General features: G+C 41.1%; 1 protein-coding gene and 1 long non-coding RNA gene across 22 annotated transcripts in view; one reads left to right on the forward strand and one right to left on the reverse strand.

Moving 5' to 3' along the window:
* eps15l1a (epidermal growth factor receptor pathway substrate 15-like 1a) overlaps positions 1-21734 on the forward strand; it is a 389837-nt gene that overhangs the window by 156393 nt on the left and 211710 nt on the right. For 15 of the 19 annotated variants that reach the window (XR_013578464.1, XM_078555608.1, XM_078555606.1 and 12 more), the window contains 2 exons: positions 1296-1358; positions 11450-11535. Coding sequence is in view for 18 of the 19 variants with exons in the window: in XM_078555608.1 (XP_078411734.1) it covers positions 1296-1358; positions 11450-11535 (149 nt within the window). In the remaining variant the exon portion in view is untranslated. The remainder of the gene's footprint in view (positions 1-1295; positions 1359-11449; positions 11536-21734) is intronic. The other 4 variants (XM_078555609.1, XM_078555620.1, XM_078555621.1 and 1 more) reach the window with 1 other exon arrangement.
* Positions 1-21734, reverse strand: part of LOC144688728 (uncharacterized) — a 114821-nt gene that overhangs the window by 91405 nt on the left and 1682 nt on the right. The window lies entirely within an intron of this gene.

The raw sequence follows: 21734 nt of genomic DNA on the forward strand, positions 1-21734 counted from the left end.
ATGTCCTTCAGAAAAGGAAATCTGCCAATCTTACCTGGTCTGTCCTTCATGTGACACCAGATCCACAGTAATGTGGTTGACTCTTAACTGGCCTGGCAAGCCACTTGGTTCAAGAGCAGTTAGAGATGGGCAATAAATGTTCACCTTGCCAGTGACACTCACATCCCATGAAGGAAAAGGCCATTCCAGAAAAAAGTGTATCTGCTGCCTTGCTACTTTTGTTGATCTTGTCATGACAATGTTGATGTCAAGGTGCCTGAGTTCCCGAGCTATGATGGTAGTGCGGCACTCAAATCTGTCATTGTTGGGCTTGTCCATGAGGATCCTGACGTTCCAGATTCCAAACTTCATTTTGATGAGTGGCAGATGCCTGTCTCAACAGAGTTGGAATCCAAGTGGATTCCAAGGTGATTGGAGGCTATGCTCTGCTCTGGAGCATTAGCACATGTCACACAATATACAATTCCCTGTATAATACAGCGACTTCGTCCAATTAAATTCCCTGTGTTTTTTGTTATTAAAGGGCATACTAAAATGTGAGGCACTCTGAAACCATGGATACTCACAGACTATGGGCAGCCTTCAATGCGACAAACCTTTTACAGCTTAAAACATAGGACAGCCTGTTGTAAAGCTAGTCTCAGAAACTTTCACTGAGTTGAGATCACCAGCACTTATCCTTGCAGCTTGCTTCCTTCCTGCCCCCGAATTCTTATGAGGCCAGTGTCTATAGGTCAGCACATGGCAGCAGCCGATTTTGTGAAAGAAACAGCTCCTGTGGAATGGGGAGCTCCATCCAGCAGCAGAGATAGTTCCACCTCTGGGATTGAATGCTTAAATGGGTTTACCCCGAGGGAGTGAACTCTGCTCTGATGAGTGCGGGATAAAGAACTTTTCATTCTATTGCAAATGCTTGCAGTGCATTCAGTTTGATTATTTTGAAAATAAGGACCTCAGCCCCTGAAGTGTCAGTAATTTATAGGTTTCACTGTGTTTGGATTTAGCTCAGCAAATTTCTGTGTTGATCAGATGTAACTATCATTGACCAATATAAACTTCAACGTTCAAGAGATCACAGTCAGAATCAATTGATTCCATATGATGTTCAATTTGCACAGGTGTTTTTTATTTTAACCACGTTTGTTATTTTATTGGCCACTTGATCCCACTGAATATGACCCAAGTTAAAATCTCTGTTTTCTCTAAGCGAACCTGATGCTAAAGTTCTTGATGTTTGTACAATAACCATATTTTGCATGTACCTGTGGACCTACTTTATTCCTTTCTTTCTGTAGAGCCTCTCAGGCTTCATGACTCCTGTTGGGCCTGAGCTTTCGCAACTAACAGAAATGAGGCGTGTGAGTAACTCATTGTGCACATGTTAACAGGAACTGCCTGCTTCAAACATTCAGCTAGCCATTGCCTTTTCCTCCCATTGCCTCTAATGAACCTCATCTAGTTGTTACGTCTATTGTGAGCCTGTGCATGTTGGATGTTATCAAGCTCAGAAATGATTTAAAAACAAAAAACTACTGCGGATGCTGGAAATCCAAAACAAAAACAGAATTACCTGGAAAAACTCAGCAGGTCTGGCAGCATCGGCGGAGAAGAAAAGAGTTGACGTTTCGAGTCCTCATGACCCTTCAACAGAAGTGTCATGAGGACTCGAAACGTCAACTCTTTTCTTCTCCGCCAATGCTGCCAGACCTGCTGAGTTTTTCCAGGTAATTCTGTTTTTGTTTCAGAAATGATTTGGTCGCTCACTGTCTGCTTTGTGGGTGTAAACCTGTGTGTAGTTTTAGTTTTGACATGTAATCCTGTGATGACTAAGTGAAGGAGTTTGTATAACGTAATGTAAATACAGGCCCCACTACTTAAAACATTCATATTTAAACTGGCAGCCACTTATACCGGCTAAAAAGTGATAATAGCCATTAATCATTGGATTAAAATACATTTCAAAGTTGCTGCTTATCGCGTCCTAAGTGCTCTTCTATTTTGCCCAGAAACAGCTGTGTTTACTCACCAGTTCACACCTTGTTTAGGTGCACTGATAGCAAGAGCTTTCGATAAGTCAGTAATTTAAATAAAGCCGGCTGTATTGCTTGCAATGTTGTTTAATTTCTTCAGTTGTGATCTATATAGTACATTAGTATAGTGGTCTATGTATATGTATGGATATCATCTTGGTCCCTGGACATTGCTGCATGAGTTCCTCAGCGTAGTGTCCTAGGCTCAACCATCTTCAGCTGCTTTATCAATGACCTCCCTTCTATCATAAGGTCAGAAGTGGGGATTTTCGCTGATGACTGCACAATGTTCACCATTCACAACTCCTCAGATACTGAAACAGGCCATATCCATATGCAACGAGACCTGGATAACATTCAGACTTGGGTTGATAAGTGGCAAGTAATATTCATGCCACACAAGTGCCAGGCAATGACCATCTCCAACAAACATCTCCCCATGACATTTAGTGGCATTACCATCACTGAACTCACCAACTATCAACATCATGGGATTACCATTGACCAGAAATTTAGCTGGTCCAGCCATATAAATACTGTGGCACAAGAGCAGGTCAGAGGCTGAGAATTCTGAGGCAAGTAGTACCTCCGTGTCTCCCCAAAGTCTGTTGTCCATCTACAAGCACAAGTCAAGAATGTGATGGCATACTCTGCACTTGCCCAGATGAATGCTGCTCCAACAACGCTCAAGAAGCTCGACACCGTCCAGGGCAATGCCCAATTAGCACCATCAACTTAAATATTCACTTCCTACACCACCTTTGATGTACAGTGGCAGTGTGTACTATCTACAAGATGCACTGCAGCAACTCACTAAGGCTCTTTTGATAGCACCTTCCAAACTGCGATCTCTATCGCTTAGAAGGACAAGGGCTGCAGACACTTGGGATTAGCACCACCTGCCACTTCCCCTCAGAGCCACACAACATCCTGACTTGGAACTATATTGCCGTTCCTTCACTGTCACTGAATCAAAATTCTGGAACAGCCTCCCTACCAGCATTGCAGGTGTATCATGGACAGCAGCGTTTCAAGAAAACGGCTCACCAACATCTTCTCAAGGACAATTAGGAATGGACAATAGAAGTTGGATTAGCCAGTGACGCTCACATCCCACGAAAGAATTTTTAAAAATTCGCATATTCACAGGAATCTCGCATGAGGATCGCTATCGTCCCCTTTGTTCTGGGCGTGATAGTAATCCCTATGCAGGTATGTCTGTCCTGATGTTCAGCGTAATAGTGAACACTCCCAATTAAAACTAAGGGGCTTTGACCAGAGCTGTTGCACCTGTCATTGTGTATAGGGGGTAAATTGCATCCGCACAAGTGCACCCACCATATGCATTGGAGACCGCATATAGTCATTATTTTTAAGATAAGTTTTGATCCTCTAACATCGTGATTCCTTGATATGAGTCCCTGTGGTTGTGGTTTTTGAAGAAAGTCAGTGGAGAAATATGTTTTGCCAGTGTTGCTGGTCAAAGCCACGTGAAAGCATCTTATTGGTGAGCCTCAACATCAGTCTCTATCTTTTCCTCCTTGTGGATAATCCTCTGGTGCATATCTATTGAGGGTAGATGAGATGCAACCAGCTGTGTTGTTCTATTAGGTACAGATTAGCAATGATCTGATGAAATGATGAAACAGATCCTAGGGGCTCAGTGACCCATTCTTGTTCCTGTAAAGTGTAATCATCATTCCCAAACAAGAATACCTTCTCTAGGTGTGCACTTTGAGAAAGGATAGCATGGCTATTTTGTACTGATGCCCATAGATCCCGTGAGGTGTCTGGTATGCATTTACAGTTTAGCTTCTGCCCCTTAAATTTGTATAGTATAAATGTTACTAATGTTAAAAAACAGAGACTTTGTGTGGCTGAGTTAGAATAGACACATAGACACCAGGAGCAGGAGTCGTCCATTCGGCCCTTTAAGCCTGCCCCATCATTCAATATAATCATGGCCGATCCTCTTTCTCAATGCCATATTCCCGCTTTCTCTCCATACCCTTTGATGCTCCTATATCCAAAAACTTCTCAATTTCTTTCTTGAATACACTTAGTGACCTGGCCTCCACAGCCCTCTGTGAGAGAGAATTCCACAGGTTGACCACTGTCCGAGTGAAGAAATTTTTCCTCACCTCAGTCCTGAATGGCTTGCCTCATATCCTGAGACTGTGGCCCCTGGTTCTAGACTCCCCAACCAGAGGAAACATCTTCCCTGCATCCAATCTGTCTAGTCCTGTTAGAATTTTATAAATTTCAACCAGATCTCCTCTTAGAATTTTATAAATTTCAACCAGATCTCCTCTCATTCTTCTAAACTCTAGTGAATACAAGCCCAGTCGAACCAATTCCTCCTCATACGACAGTCCTGCCACCCCTAGCATCAGCTTAGTGAACCTTCGCTGCACTCCCTCTATGGCAAGTATATCCTTTCTTAAGTAGGAAGACCAAAACCACATGCAATACTCCCAAGTGTGGTCTCACCAAGGCCCTGTATAACTGCAGTAAGACATCCCTACTTTTGAACTCAAATCCTCTTGCAATGAAGGCCAACATACCATTTGCCTTCCTAAGTGCGTGCTGCCCCTGCCTATTTACTTTCATTGACTGGTGTACAAGGACATCCAGATCCCTTTATACATCCACATTTCCCAATATATCACCATTTAAATAATACTCTGCCTTTCTGTTTTTCACACCGAAGAGTATAACTTCACATTTATCCACGGTATACTGCGTCTGCCATTGTTTTGCCCACGCACACAACTTGTCTAAATCGCCCTGAAGCCTCCTTGCATTCTCCTCACAACCCAGCCCAGTTTTGTGTCATCAGCAAACTTGGAAATATTGCATTTGGTTCCCTCATCTAAGTCATTTATATATATATATCGTGAATAGCTGGGGCCCAAGTACTGATCCCTGTGGTACACCACTAGTCACTGCCTGCCACCTGGAAAAAGACCCATTTATTCCCACTCTCTGTTTCTGGTCTGTCAACCAATTCTCAATCCATGCCAGTATACTACCCCCAATCCCATGTGCTTTAATTTTGCCCACTAGCCTTTTATGTGGGACCTTATCAAAAGCCTTCTTGAAATCCAAATACACCACATCCACTGGTTCTCCCTTATCTATTCTACAAGTTACATCCTCAAAAAACTCCAGTAGATTAGTTAAACATGATTTCCCTTTCATAAGCCCATGCTGACTCTAATCCCTTTAATGCTTTCCAAGTGTTCTGTTACCATGTCTTTTATAATAGACGCTAGCATTTTCCCCACTACTGATGTTAGGCTAATTGGTCTGTAATCCTGTTTTTTCTCTCCCTCCTTTTTTAAATAGTGGGGTTACATTTGCCACCCTCCAATCTGTAGGAACTGCTCAAGAGTCTATCAAATTTTGGAAGATGATCAACAATGCATCCAATATTTCCAGGGCCACTTCCTTTAGCACTCTGGGATGTAGATTATCAGGCCCTGGGGATTTTTCAGCCCTTTAACCCCATTAATTTCTTTGGCACCATGTTCTTTTTTTACTAATACCAATTTTCTTCAATTCCTCTCTCTCACTAGACCCTTGGTTCCCTAACATTTCTGGGAAATTATTTCTGTCCTCTTTTGCGAAGACAGAACCAAAAAATGTGTTCAGTTCTTCTGCCATTTCTTTGTTCCCCATTATAACTTCCTCCGTTTCTGACTGTAAGGGACCTATGTTTGCCTTCGCTAATCTTTTTCTCTTCACATATTTATAGAAGCTTTTACAGTCAGTTTTAATGTTCCTTTCAAGTTTGCTCTCATACTCCATTTTCCCCTTCTTGATCAATCTTTTTGCCCACTTTTGCTGAATTCTAAACTGCTCCCAATCCTCAGGTTTGCTGCTTTTTCTGGCAATTTTATATGTCTCCCCTTTGGATCTAATACTATCCCTAATTTCTTTTGTAAACCATGGTTGAGCCACCTTTCCTGTTTTATTTTGTGCCAGACAGGAATGAATAATTATTGTAATTCATGCATAAGTTCCTTAAATATTAGCCATTGCCTATCCACTGTCAACCCTTTTAGTAAGATTCCCCAATCCATCATTGCCAACTCATGCCTCATACAGTCATAGTTCGCTTTATTTAGATTCAGACCCCTACTTTCGGAATCAACTTCTTCACTCTCCATTCTAATGAACAATTCTATCATTTTATGGTTGCTCTTCCCCAAGGCGCAACAAGATTGTTAATTAATCCTTTCTCATTGCACAATACCCAGTCTAGGGTAGCCTGCTCTCTAGTTGGCTCCTCAACGTATTGGTCTAAAAAACCATCACTTATACACTTCAGGGAACCCCCTTCCACAGTATTATTGCTAGATTGGCTTGTCCAATCTATATGTAGATTAAAGTCACCTATGATTATAGTTGTACCCTTATTGCATGCATCTTTAATTTCCTGCTTAATGCCTTCCCTTACACCTCCATTATTGTTTGGGGCCTATAGGCAACTCCCACCAACACCCCTTGGTATTTCTTATCTCCACCCAAACAGATTCCACATCATGATTTTCCAAGTCAGTACCCTTCCTCACTATTGCACTGATTTCCTCCTTTACTAACAATGCTACCCCACTTCCTTTCCCTATTTGTCTGTCCTTTCTAAATATTGAATACCCCTGGGTGTTCAGTACTCATCCTTGGTCACCCTGCAGCCATGTCTCTGTAATTGCAACTATATCATAACTTTATATTTATTTGCGCTGTTAATTCATCTACCTTATTGTGAATGCTGTGTGCATTAAGATACAATGTCTTTAGACTTGTCTTTTTAACCCTGTTAGCCGTCTTAGCTTTATTTGCACTATGATCCCATTTATTTTCGCCCTTGTTTTTTCTGCCTTCCACTTTTGCTTCTTACTTTTCTGTCTTTCAGTGCAATCTTAGTTCCCCCTCCCCTGTCTCTCTGTTCAGGTTCCCATCCCCCTGCCATTCTAGTTTAAATTGAAAGTTTGAGTTGAATAAAGCCTCAGTTTAGATGTTGCAAAGATGCTCTGGAGTAAAAGCTAACTTTTACAATGGGTTAGAGGAGAACTTTGCAATTTTGAGGAACAATTTGAACCTATCCTAACTATCACGTCCATTTCTGTTGTAGGTTTCCCACGACAATGCAGAGGGTTAGTGCAAACCTGATTATCTCTGGTGAATTGGTTACTTTGGGCATGAATTGTGAATGGGTCAGATCTTGTTCCCAAGACACAACACTACATTGCAGCTTTGGTGATATGCATCATAAAACCCAGATACTTCAAACTGGGTGCTATTCTTCAAATGCACTGCAGAGTTTAAGTGTTTGTGTGTGTGTGGGTGGAGTACTTTTCATACAGATTTAGAGAAAATGTAGTTTAGAAGTTTCCAATCTTTATTCTTCTTATGTAATTGATTGCGCATTTATTAATGAGTCATTAATTTCTAGTTTGCTGAATGCTCTATTGCACTGCTAGCATTGGAGCCATTTACATGTGTAGCCTGTATTATACAAATGCAGAGGCCTGAGATGCTTGTTGGATTTACTTACTGATGTACCTCTGCATAGATACCTGAATTAGCTTGAATCTATGCTTAATGTTGTTTGGCTGTATTATTCAATACAACATTATTCATGCTTTAGCATTTTGGAAAAGGCCACTACAAAACACTTGGCTGCTTGCATCCTGCTTTAAATTGAGTGCTAAAGGAGTTTGATTTCAGTGGTTTACTGATGATCCATTGCAGCATTGTGTGTGTTGTTCTCTGCTCAGTGCTTTCTGGATCCTGGCTTTCCACAGATTAAAATCAGTGTCTACAGGAAATAGTCTAAAGGTCAGCTTGACCATGCTGTTATCACCCTAAATGCACAGCAGCATACACATGCACTGGTGATCTTTAAGGGGAATTAAAATGTAATGTTATGATTGATTTCTTCACAGCTTGTAAATCAGAGGTTTTGTTTTGAATGTTAGATAAAAGCCCTCGCCCTTAACAACTTTGTTTTGTGAGGAAAACATATTTTTCTACCTTTCCCTTTTTGGGGCTTCTTACACTGCATACTGCTGTTGATGTAGAGAACGGATTGTAGATATGACAAATGAAATGCGGTGAAACTGACCGCTAAAGGACCTGATTGTTTTAGAATCAAACAGTACAGAAGGAGACCATTTATCCCTGTGCCTGCTGTCTGAAATACCTACCACTTAATTTCACACCCCTGCTCTCGCCATAGCAGTGCAAATGTTTTCCTTTTATAGTGTATACACAATTCCCCTTTGAAAGTTATTGTTGCTTCCACTACTTTTTCAGGCAATGCATTCCAGATCATAAAAACTCGAGAGTAAAAAAAAAATTGTTTGTTTCCCTGACTTTGGTTGGCAATAATCTTAAAATCCGTATCATCGGGTTACCAACCCTCCTGTCATTCTTTCTCTTTACTCTATTAAATCTCTCACTAATTTTTGAACATCTCTTAATTCTCTCTTTAACCTTCTTCCAGTTTTCTCTTTTTCTCTGGGAAAGCACCTGTCAGTCACTGCTTATACATCATGCATTTAGCAAGTTTACGTGGGAGATTGTAGGAATTTTGAAGGATTATTGTGCAGTCTGCGCTTTATGCATTTGTTTACCTCAGTTTCTGCGCTCTTTGTTCTCATTCATGAATTTATCTTTTTCCCTTGTTTGGAATTTTATTTAAAGACTTTTGTCAGTTTCCTGTTTTGCAAGTAAACATCACTGCAGTGCTGAACTTACTGCACAAATGCTGCCTTGTAAATCAGAGGCACAGCTTCCTTTACGAGCAGTAGTATTGGATTTGCTTTGCATGAGTGGCGTAAATGTCAGTATGTGTCATGCTACGTGATTGCCATTCCTTAACGTAGGACAGATTGGTATTGAGCCTGGTTGACTTCCTTGGACTGGGCAACCCCATCCCATGCTGCAATGGCTCATCTTCACTGGTCCAGGCCAAACTTGACTGCTGTGATGGTTTTGGCTGAAAGATAGGTTAGTGCCGGTAAGACAGCAAATTGAAGAGTAATATAAATGGTGCTAATTGTCTAAAGAAAATACCCCTTGCCCATAGCACCTATAGAGACATTAATCAGGGCTGAGCTCCATGTGGCTTAACATATGTGGTCCAAACAGAGTCTAGAGTTAAACAGAGCTGCATCTGCAATAATCTGCATTGCTGTGAGCATGAGAGAGAAAGCTGAAAGGCAGATTGTACACTGACCTAAAGCATTCCCTGATGATACTGGGATATTGATTTATCAGACTTGTGTGCTTGCACAATGTACCGGAAAATATGCACAGTGAGCAAAATATAGAGCAGTGACCTTGGTATAATTGCATCTTCTTCTGGAATCTGTTCAGTGAGGTGTTTATTTGCCCTCTCAACTAGATGTTTCCTTTGCAAAAAGGTAACTTGTTTTAAAATCATTAGCAGTAATTGTATCAAATCGAAACACTGAATTGAGTAGGTGATCAACAGTCTTCTCTATTGACAGTACCACACTGGCTTCAGTCCAGATGAAAGCAAACATGCAATTGTGCTGAACTATTGAGTTTCCTTTCTGTTTCATTAAAAATGCCTCCTATATTTCCCTGGAACCATGAAGTCACGCTGGGTACAGTTCCACAGGTGTTCGTCATCAGGTACCTTGCCAATTGTGTTCCTTATGCGAGCTTAGACATTCTGTTGTATTTGGTCATGAGGTCATTACAGCTGAGCCAAAACCTTTCCATAACCTGTTGTCACACCTGCAAGATTTTTGCCATTGGGTTGAGAATAGGCTGATTTATTTAATTTCATGGTGGTCAGGAGTGCTTAGACGAACAATAGCGTACCTACTGCCACCTCAAAGTAGCATGGCACAGACCAGGGATTGATGGTGGAACTTCTGAGTGGTTTCACACTGGGTAGTACTTTATCTGTTGAGCCATCTTGGCACTTGGTTCTTCCTGAAAGGAAGCGTTGTCTGTAGTGGCAGATGTGTCATGATAACCACTTTATCACCTTTTCAGCTGCTGTTCCATTGTGTGGATGGATGTGGCCAGTACACAATCTTTTACCACATTTCTGTTTCACACCCTCTGATATTTTGTTTCCTCCTTCCCACCCAACTCTCCTTGATGCCACATCATCGCTGGATCTCCCACCAAGAATTTGGTGAGTCACTATTGACCAAGAACTGAACGGAACTAGCCATGATATCAATGCAGTGGCTGCCAGAATAGAAACTGGGAACTCTGTGTTGAGTGACTTACCTTCTGAAGCCCTTGAAGCTTCTCCAAGGCTCAAGTCCGGAACGTGATGAAATATTTATTATTTACTGGATGATGCAGCTGGAACAATATTCAAGCAACCCAGCACCATCCAGGATACAGGAGTCCACTTGGAGCATCTGCCACTGAACTCAAATCCACTCTCTTCATCATCCGCCCATTGTGGCTGCTGGTGTGTATGATCTACAGGATACATGGCAGTACCTCACCACGGTTACTTTGACAATACCCTCTCTCCCCGTGACCTTTACCACTGAAAAGAACAATAGCAACAAAATCGTGGGAACACCATCACCTCCAAGTTGCATGTCATTCTGACATAGACATGTATAACCATTCATCATCACTGGGTTCCTGCCTAATCATTACAAGGACTGCAGAGGTTGAAGGACAAAGGCTCACACTGCCTTCTGGGCAATTAAGGATGGGCAAAAATTGCAGCCTTGCCAAATTGTCCAGATCCTGAGAAATGAGCATCTATTTCAGCATTTTCAGCTTAACCTGTAATTAAAGTTGATGCACTACTCATTTTTGCATTGTTGGTCTGGATTTATGAAACTAATAGTCAAATGCAGTTATTTTTAAGTTCACAAGTTTGAGAATTACACAAGACAAGGCCTAAACTGCAAAATAATTAAAGGTGTCTCTTTTTGAAGTGTGAGGCTGCAGTCCCTACTTTTTGCCATCAGAAGGAGCTCTTGAGCAGAAGTAACTCATTGGGAGTCTGTAGCATTACAAAGCTGATACCACAGTAGCCCATCACCAAGCAGACCTGTATTCATCATCTCAGGCTTCACAGAATCACTTATCTACTCAAAATAGTTGAAAAGCAGAATGATTGTGGAAATCTGAAATAAAAACAGAAAATGCTGAAAATACTCAGCAGATCTCACAGCATGTGGAGAGAGAAACAGAGTTAATGTTTCAATTGACCTAAAATGTGAACTCGGATTCTCTCTCCACAGGTGCCACCTGACTTGCTGAGTATTTCCAGTATTTTCTGTTTTTATTCAAAATAGTTGTTCAGCTACTAGTGAACTTATGTTTTTAACTCTGAAATAGTTAGTCTTTTTTTAACCTCCTTTATGATGGACTTTTCCATTTCTCTGTTCTCCCAATAGGATAGCACAAGTTCGGTCGGCTCGGGAGATTTCACTGGCATCAAAGAGCTGGATGCCATCAGCAATGAAATCAGCGAACTGCAAAGGTGAGTATTTCATTAATGCCAACAGCAGCCGATCAGATTGGGGACACATTTCTCTCAGCTTTAGGATCAAGCAATCACATAAAATGCACAGCTACTCAAAATACAAATCTACTGATATGTGATTTCATGTGCCTTTCAAGTGAATTATTACAGGATTTTAAAAGCAACTCATGAGGTTCCCCCAAAGTCATTAGGTAAATGCATTGTGTGGTGTGGTACTGAGCTACATAGACTGGGCAGGTCCCAAGTTTGATTTCTGGGTTGACCTGCCAGTGCTCACTCACTCATATATGTAGAGTGGTTGTTCGGGTGAGGTACACGGAGAGATTATATATTTTCCAGCACAAAATAGCGGATTAACAGGCAGATAACTCTTCAACGGCAGTTTGTGCCTTAACCAAGTCAAACTGTAGCCACATAATGACTCCCAGTGCAGCTGAACGAATGGTAACAAAAAAGTCTGAGCTCCCTGTTTGAGGTGAGGGAGGGGTGGGTGGTTGAAGAAGGTGGTTTGTGTTGGAGAGGAGAAGTCAGAGGTTACCCTTTGTGCCACTGGATGACCTTTGAATAGTGGGTAGTTTAGTGATGGAGAGCAGGGTCTGATAATGCTTTAGGCATTCCAACCAGATCTGGAGATTGATGGTTAAACCAGTTGTCCACCAAAGATGTTCAGATCGATGTCCCTTGAATTTAAGACATTGGAGATTTAGTCATTCATGGGATGTGGATGTCAGTGGCAAGGCCAACATTAACGTATCTGAATTGCCTCTGCTGAAACAAAATACTACGGAGTTTGGAAATTGAAAATAAAAACAGAAAATGATGGCAATACTCAGGTCAGGTAGTATCTGTGGAGAGAGAATTAGGGTTAAAGTTTTGGGATGATGACCTTTCAACAGAGCTGGGAATAGTTAGAAATGTAATAGGCTTTAAGCAAGTGAAAGGTGGGGGGAAGGTGGAAAAGGGACATAAGAGAAGGTCTGTAATAGGGTGAAGGGCAGGAGATATTAAAAGACAAGAAAGGGTCGAGAACGAGAGGACACAGCTTTTAAGTAATTAACAAAAGAAGCAAAAGTGATATGAGAAAAACTTGTTCATGAATCGAGTGGTTTAGGTCTGGAATTCATTGCCTGAGAGTGTGGCGGAGTCAGGTTCAATCAAAGCATTCGAAAGGGAATTGGACTGTTATCTAAAAAGGAAGAATGTGCAGGGTTGCAGGTAGAAGGGGGAGAGTATAAGTGTATTTCTCATTCGGAGAGCCGGTGCAAACACGATGGGCCAAGTGGCCACCTCCTGTGCTGTAACAATTCTGTGATTCACTATAATGAGGCACTCTGTATCCATTTTGCAGAAAAACCTGAAGTCTTATCTTCTTAAAGGAACCTACACAATATTTCTCTATGGTCTAGTGTGATATTCATTTTCTTTCTCACCCTGTCTTGGGTCATTTGATGGTATCGGTTGCATTCGGTATCCAAATTATACATCACATGATATCTACTGGCACTGCTCTATCTGTCTTTCTATTTGTTTCATCCTCTAATTATTTCTGTTTGTCTCATTCTGGATTTCTGAATTCCGTTTGAGCTTGGAACAGTTGCAGATCCACCCACTGGCCAAGATGTGGAACTATATGCAAATTCAAAGCACCAGTTTAAGATGGCAGCTATTTTTTAGGGACCTAATGTTATGTGATGCTTCAAATTGCTTAACTCACAATCACAGCATCACTTGTAGGTCTAGCAAGTATTCTGTGCAACTCTATAACCCACCTCCTAATATGAACGTCTATTACATGAGGCACAAAAATTGGCAAAATGCCAAAGCAGCACAATATACTTTTAAAAAATTCAGTGAGAAATTACGTAATGAGTCAATTATACTATAAGAATAATTTTGGGTTGAATGTAGAATTCTCTCCAATGGAATTCAGCATCTTCTGTAATTTCTCCGATCTTGTATATGCATTAGTTTTTTCAGACAGTAATACTGAACTTTGCATTCTGATCACATAGTGACAGTATGGTTCCAAACTTTTTAAAATGCAATTCTTTAGTGATGAAATTCTGAATGCTGCTTTTAACAGTTAAAAGTGCAGTTACTCACAGATTTAATTTACTACCTTTTGGTTTTCGTATCCACCACTTTTTGGGCAAATTGCGTTAACACGCTGTTCACTATAACTCACTGTACATCTGTTAATTTCTTGGTATGGAACCTTCCAGACAAACGACAATACTTTATAATAAAAACAGAAAATTCTGGAAACATTTAGCAAGTCTGGCAGCATCTATGGGGAAAGAAACAGTGTTAATGTTTCAGGTCAATGATCTTTCATCAGAACTGGGGAAAATTAGAGATGTATAGGATTTAAACAAGTATCATGCAGTGCAGTGGTATTCATATCTTCGCTAGACACATCTTTACCCATTACCATTCCCTTCAGCTTTGCAACTGCTTTTGCCACTTCACTCCGTCGCTCCAGCTTTAAATCCTATCTGAGCAAACTCATCTTACGCCAGTGATCCAAACTTTCAACTGTCACTGACTTTATCGAGATGCCCTGTTCTTGGCACCCAAACAACCAGGGGAGTGCAGGCTAACAGCATCTTGTGGTGACCCCACCTGACCCTGAACATGTGTGATGCAGAACAACTGAGGAGAAGCCCCACAATGCATTGGGTTGCTTGTCAAGATGGATACAGCAATTTCTGGAGCACAAAACATTTTGGATGTGCAGGCCGCCAATAGTAATTTCGTTTTTCAATATCGTAGCAAAAATGAGGAAAGGTTGGACAGACAAGGCTTGTATCCACCAGAGTTTAGAAGAGTAAGAGGTGACTTGATTGAAACATATAAGATCCTGAGGGGTTTTGACAGGGTGAATGTGGAGATGATGTTTCCTCTTGTGGGAGAATCTAGAACTAGGGGTCACTGTTTAAAAATAAGAGGTCGCTCATTTAAAACAGAGATGAAGCGAAGTTTTTTCACTCAGAGGGTCGTGAGTCTTTGGAACTCTCTTCCTGAAAAGATAGTGGAATTTGAATATTTTTAAGGCGGGGTGGATAGATTCTTGGTAAGCAAGGGGGTGGTAGGTTATCGGCAGTAGGTGGGATGCAGATTTCAGGTTACTATCAGATCAGCCATGATCTTATTAAATGGCGGAGCAGGCTCGAGGGGCTGAATGGCCTACTCCTCCTTGTTTGTACGTTCATGGGACATGGGCATCGCTGGCTAAACAGCATTTTTATTGCCCATCCCTAGTTGCCCATGAGAAGGCGGTGGCTTGAACCGCTCGAGCCCCTGTAATGTAGCAAACACCCACAGTGCTGTTAGGGAGGGAGCTCCAGGATTTTGACCTAGCGACATTGATGGAACGGCAATATAGTTCCAAGCCAGGATGGTGAGTGGCTTGGAGGGGAACTTCCACGTGGCGATGTACCCATGCATCTGCTGCCCTTGTCCTTCTGGGTGTAGAGGTCGCGGGTTTGGAAGGTGCTGATGAAGAAGCCTTTGCCAGTTGCTGCATTGCATTTTGTAGATGGTACACACTGCTGCCACTGTGTGTTGGTGGTGGAGGGAGTGAATATTGGGGGTGGTGGATGGGGTGCCAGTCAAGCTTTGTCCTGGATGGTGTCAAGCCTCTTGAGTCTTAATGGAGCTGCACTCATCCAGGCAAGTGGAGACTATTCCATTACACTCCTGACTTGCGCCTTGTAGATATCAGACAGGCTTTGGGAGTCAGGAAGTGAGTTACTTGCCGCAGAACTCCTAGCCTCTGACCTGCTTTTGTAGCCATAATATTTATATGGCTGGGCCAGTTCAGTTTCCCCAGAAGCTTTCCTAATGAGATTAAATAAGTTAAATTAAATAACATGAAAATCTTTAATTTGTATCGAATCTTTTGTGTTGGACCAATCTCATGGTCTTTGGTCTATGATGAATTTTTGTTGAAGTAATTTATTATAAGACAGCCTGAAGCATTTTCAACCATCTTAATCCTGAGGAGCCAAGTGGAAGCCCCCTCTCGCCCTTCTCCTGAGATCCTCTCCATCACAGATGTCAGTCTTCAGCCAGTTGATTCACTTCATGTCACATGAAAAAGTGACTGAATGCACTGAATGCAGGAAAAGCTATGGGTCCTGACAACATCCCAGCTGTTGTGGTGAAGACATACGCTCCAGAACTAGCTGTACCCTCTAGCCAAGCTGTTCCAGTACAGCCCAACAAAGTAGAAAATTACCCAGGCATGCCCTGTCCACAAAAAGCAGGACAGAATTAATCTGGCCAATTGCCTGCCCCATCAATCTACTCTCAATTATCAACAAAGTGTTGGAAGATGTTGTTGACAGTGCCATCAAATGCCGCTTCCTCACCAATGCTCAGTTTGGCTTCTGCTAGGACCACTTAGAGACCTCTTACAGCCTTGGATCAAACATGAACAAAAGAACTGAATACCAGAGGTGAGGTGAGAGTGACTACCCTTGACATCAAAGAAGCATTTGACCGAGTGTTACATCAAGGAGCCCTAGTAAAATTGAAGTCATGATAATTGGAATTAAATAATTATCTCAGCCCCAGGACACCATTGTAAGAGTTCCTCAAGGCAGTGTCCTAAAACCAACCATCTCTAGCTGCCTCATTAATGACCTACCTTCCTTTCATAAGGTCAGATGTGGGGATGTTGACTGGTTGCACCGTGTTCCGTTCTGTTTGCAGCTGCTCAGGTAATGGAGCAGTCCTTGCACATATGCAGCAAAACCTGGACAACATTCAGGTTTGGGCTGATGTTTGGCAGGAATATTACTTGCGACTTAAGTGCCAGGAAATGACCATCTCCAACAAGGGAGGACCTAACCATCTCCCTCTGACATTCAACGGCATTAAAATCACCAATCCTTACCCCCAGCATCTTGGAGGGGGTAGGAGAGGGCGAGCATCAATGCCACACAGATATTGTAGCTACAGAAGCAAGCAGAGACTGGATATTCTGCTGTGAGTGACTCACCTCCTGACCCTCCAAAGCCTTTTCACCATCCACAAGGAATAAGACAAGAATGTGATGGAGTACTTGCTATACTCAACCACTTGCCTGGATGAGTGCAGCTCCAATAACACTTGAAATTTAACACCATTTAAGACAAAGCAGCCTGCTTGATTTGTGCCCCCAGCCTGCTGCCGCCCTTCCACACCCTGAAACATTCACTGTAAGATACTACTATAACTCCCTTGCAACCACTGCAAAGGTTTTTGACAGCATGCCCAAACCCATGACCTCTAATCCTGGAAAGACAAGCGCGGCAGGCGCATGGGAACACCAAACCTGCAAGTTCCCTTTAAGTCACATCATTCCTGCCTTGAAAATATATTATCTTTCTTTCACTATTGATGGGTCAAAATCCTGGAACTCCCTACCTAACAGCGCTGTGGGAGTACCTTCACTTTACATGCTGCAGCAGTTCAAGAAGGTAGCTCACAACCACTTTCTTCAGGACAGTTAGGAATGGTCAATAAAGTCTGGTGTTGCCAATGATGCCCACATCCTGTGGATTAATTTTAAAAGTGCAGTTACTGTTAAGTAGGAAACTGCAGCTGCGTTGCACACGCAGCACGATTAAATTGAATTTGTAGTGCGCTAACAGGCTATTTTGTCCAACTGATCAGTGCTGATGTTTGTGCTTCACGGGAGTCTTCTCCCACCATACTTCATCTAACAACATCTGATAAACAGCAATGAGATGAATGACCATTTAATCTGTTTTCAGTTGTGGCTAAGGGGGAAATGTTAGCCAGGATGTGGGAGAGTTCTATGCTCCGCCAATAGTGTTATGGGATCTTAAATGTTTATTTCAAAAGACAGACATGACCCAATTAATACCTCCGACAATGTTGCCCGTATTTGGTACTTCACTGGAGAACTGAGCTGGATTGTGTGTTCAATTGCTGGAAAGACAGTTGAAACCGCAACCTTTTGAGTGGATGGAGAATGCTACCAAATATAGTTTGGATAGAGATTATCCTGTGAAAAATTGTAGATGGTTGAAAAGAATTGGTTTGTTTTATCAATATTGTCCTTTTTAAAAGTCTATCTTTCCTTGTGTCCTTTATGTTTTTTTAATGACATTTGCAGAAATTTAAAGAGCATCCCTTATTCAAAGTGTTTAATAGTCCTGTGACACATTCCTAGTAGAGTTCAGAGTCCATATGCCCAACCTTCATTCAATAGGTCTGCACATCTTCCTCTTCCTTCCTAGCGCACACTCGGGACTCTTGATTACCTTCATTTATCACATAGCAAGAGGTGGAAGCTTTGATTTTCGGTCATTGCTCAAGGTTGTGACACCAGTTGTGTGAAGCAATTGCCTTAATGATCCCGGCGCCAAGTTTTTCTCTCTGACGTATTGAGATGCAGCCTTTGCGAGCAGCATTGGTTTGGAGGGCAAGATCCAAATCTGTTCTGTAACAGACATATCGATCAATTTGTTCCCATATTTGTGAAATTTCTGACATCTGAATATCTAGAGCAGGAAACCAGCCTAGTTGTTTTCAGCCATTTGAATGTTATAATTCCTTCTTCTGATTTCTGTTTTATTCCCTTTTTAAACTTCTCTCTTTCCCCCAGTTGAAAATCTAAAGCACTTCCAAGACTATTAGCCAAAACAGGTTGTCCTAACCTGTTCTAAGTCAGTGATGAAGCCACAATTAGAATGTTATGTGTTGTATTGGATTCCAATCTTCAGACCAACATTGATACAATTGTGCAAGGTTCAGCAGAGATTGCAGATTTCAAGGATTTATTAATGAGGACAGATTCTAGGAAGTTAAATGGTTATTTTTGGTTTTTTGGGAGGTAATATTCAATTTGTATGAAACGTTAATAGGAGTGGATAATGTAGAGGAAAGATTGTTTACAGACCGTGAATGCAAGGTACTGGGCGGGAGTATATATTGCACTTCTCCAAGTAAGGTGTAAAACCAAAAAATACTGGAAATATACAGCAAGTCAGCCAGCAAAGATCTGAAAGTTTTTGTGTGAGACTCTTGGGCAGAGATGTGTTTGATTAAGGATACACTTGAAACCCTAACTTGACTCTTCTTACAGATGCCATGTTTCTCCAGTATTTTTTCTGTTTTCCTTTCAGGTTTGCAGCATTTTTTGTTTTGTTTTACATGATGAGGATTGTAGGTATCATGAATGGATTCCCAGTAATAACAGGATAATAAGGCTGGACCAGGTTTAATTTGATGATTGGATTCCCCTTTGGACAGCAAATACCATAAAAAAATTAATACTCTCATATTATAAAAACAGAGAAGCATTTGTTAAAATTTGGTGGGATCAGTTGAATTAAAGGCAGTGGGAACAGAATGATAAATTCATATGTGGCTTTCAAACTAAAATTCTCAAACTGTACGTTTCTGTGAAGATGTCAGACTTGTGAAACTTTTTGAATTCAATTCAGCGGCACCTTTGTTCTAGTATGTCGTAAGTAGTGATAGTACTGTTCTTTCTCTGGGTAATTGATGTTGTCTTTAAGGTGTGATAGTATCTATTTGCAGGGGATTGAAGGAGCGTGTCAGTATTTGTGATGAGAAGTTTGAAAACCACTGCATTATGTATATGCATTATAAAGAAAAAGGATAATTATTTGGATAGGAATAGGATCAAGGGTTGATGAGATGAATGCAGATGGTGAGTAGTGAGTATTGTGGAAATGATGGTTTCTGATCTGTTTTGAGCCATGAGCATGTTATGCCAAGGAGTTGACTGGCCTGGGATATTTGATTAGGTAGATATTCAGGAGTTGTTCCTCCCTAAGTCTAGGGCAATGCCTCTACCAATCAGAGTCTACTTGTCAGCCGATCAGCATCCTCTTCTCATGCAGTATAAATTGTTCCCTTTACAATTGGTATTCTTGTGAATCTGCCCCGATGAGTGCTAGATGAAAAGCTTTGACAGCATTTCTCTTTTTTTCAGCAATTCTAAGTCTTTTTCTTCCCATCTCTCCAGATTAGCCCCCTCTTCTCTCCCAGACTTGCCTTAAATCCACTCCTTCTTTCTCTTTGTGTCTCCTGAAGATGCTAACTCACTGCAGAACAGAGGCACTTCTGTTAAAACTGATTGCCTTCCACTCCACATTCTTGACCTCTCAAAGACGGCTGGCATGGGTTGGGGAAGTGGAGAAGCCTGCAATTTCTCTCTCTTTTCCAAGTGGCTGTACTAATGGTGGTGTACCAACCAGAAGGCAATATTCAAATATTACCTAATGATGTCCTCCAATTTTTCAGATTCTCTAAGAGCTGAAACCTTGCATTCTTTAAATGGTCTTCACAATGCGATGATTTGGCATCCAATGTGATATTTGAATTTAAACAGCTGTCCGAGTAGCAAGCAACATTGCAAGCATGAGAAAAAATTATATTACCTGTCATTGCTTTTTTTTAGTGTCACTTTTAATCACAGCCATCTTTTTTTTACAGTACGGTGATTGGTCCAAGTGGAGCAGTGTGACTGGAAAGGTCACCTGTCATTACTAATCTGTTATCTAGTGCTGAACGTTGCCAGTAACCTCATTTATATGGCAGCCACTGCTCGTTGGTTTTGAATACTGTGACTGATCTCTGGCAAGAATATGACTGTAAAATCTTATTTGTCTTTTGTTAATGTCAGCTTTTTGGCCCCTGGTAACCAGATGATCACTTCTATGGTACCTGCTGGTGTCAAGAGACAAATTTAAAAGAAAAATTGTGAACCAGTAATGCCATAAGACATCAACTAGTTTCCTTTAAATTGTGTCCCCTACACCAAACTTTTTTATTTTAATAGAGTCCCGTAATGTTTGTTATGGAGAAAATGCACTTTTTATTTATATGCAATTGGCCCACTTGTTCCCTTTCTCTTCCTGGCTTGAAACCAGTCATCTCTTTCTACAGATGGAGATTATCAACCTTCATGCTTTGGCTTGCGGCTGATGATACTGTTTAACTCCTAACACCATTCTTCTGTGAAGGCATTTATAAATATTTATTGTTGATTTGTTTTATTCCATTCAAAATTGTTTGCTGAAAAAAAATCATTAACATTTTCCCGAAAATGTTGATAAAACCTGAGGCTTTAGATTGGTAGTAAATCCTGTTTTGAGAAGACCTGAAAAAGTATGTATTTTCCAGCACCTGATTTTTTTTGACTTGAAGTTGTGCAAAAAAAGATAAATTCAAACCGGAAGGTGAACATTGAATGCAACCATTAACTCTGCAAATTCACCTTCAGGAGCTTGATGCATGCAACATTGTTTACATAAAGTAAACCCTCCATTTTGTTTGCATGTAATTCTTGTAAGTTGTACAGGAAGAAAAATATCAAGGTTTGATGGAAGGGATGCAGTTTAGGGGAGATTTTGCTTAAGAGTTTCTCCATTGAATATTGCTCGTTCGTGTCAGGAATTGTTCAATTTTAAAGGCCATGAATCATTCTGGTACACTCTCAATCAGGAAAAGGGAAGGCTGTGGTATTTACACTAATCAGAAGAGGGTGTGATTGCAATTTGTAAGAACTTGAAAATCATATAGCCCAAATATTGTTACAAATACTAGACAGTGCTATGCTAAAATCACACTTTGAAATCTTATGGTTGGTGCAGCAGAGAAACACATTACCACACAATAACCTTGACTTGTATGAAATCTGAGTTAATAAGTTAGAAATTCTTTGCCGGAGTGCAGGCTTTGTTTATCTTCTCCAATGCTCTCTGCTTGCTTTGCTATCAGTGCACAATTTTTAGTTTCATGGATGTTGGTAGTCCCCTGGCACATTAGCCAAATGGTCATTCTTTGTGTGAGAAAGGTGGAACATTGTGTGACAGCAATTTAATAGAGGCATCAGGGCCCCTCTGTTAAAAATTGTGTGCTACCAATGTTACTTTCTTGGGTCCTGGTGAAATCTGGAATACAAATTGCATTACATAGTACTTGCAGAAAAATCTGTTGGGAGTATTATGCAGTTTCACATATTCAAATAGCAATACTCAGTGATGAGGTCAGAATTGATCCTGGTCAGTGGTTAATGCTGCACTGGAGTTAGATACTTATAGGAACTGAGATAGGGATCTACATGGAAGCTGAGAACGGGACTTCATGACGGGGAAAGATATTTCCACAGCTCTGCAAACAATCATGCATTATGTGCAGGGATGTACAAG

The sequence above is a fragment of the Cetorhinus maximus genome, chromosome 13, assembly GCF_964194155.1.
Source record: "Cetorhinus maximus chromosome 13, sCetMax3.hap1.1, whole genome shotgun sequence".
Taxonomy (NCBI): domain Eukaryota; kingdom Metazoa; phylum Chordata; class Chondrichthyes; order Lamniformes; family Cetorhinidae; genus Cetorhinus; species Cetorhinus maximus.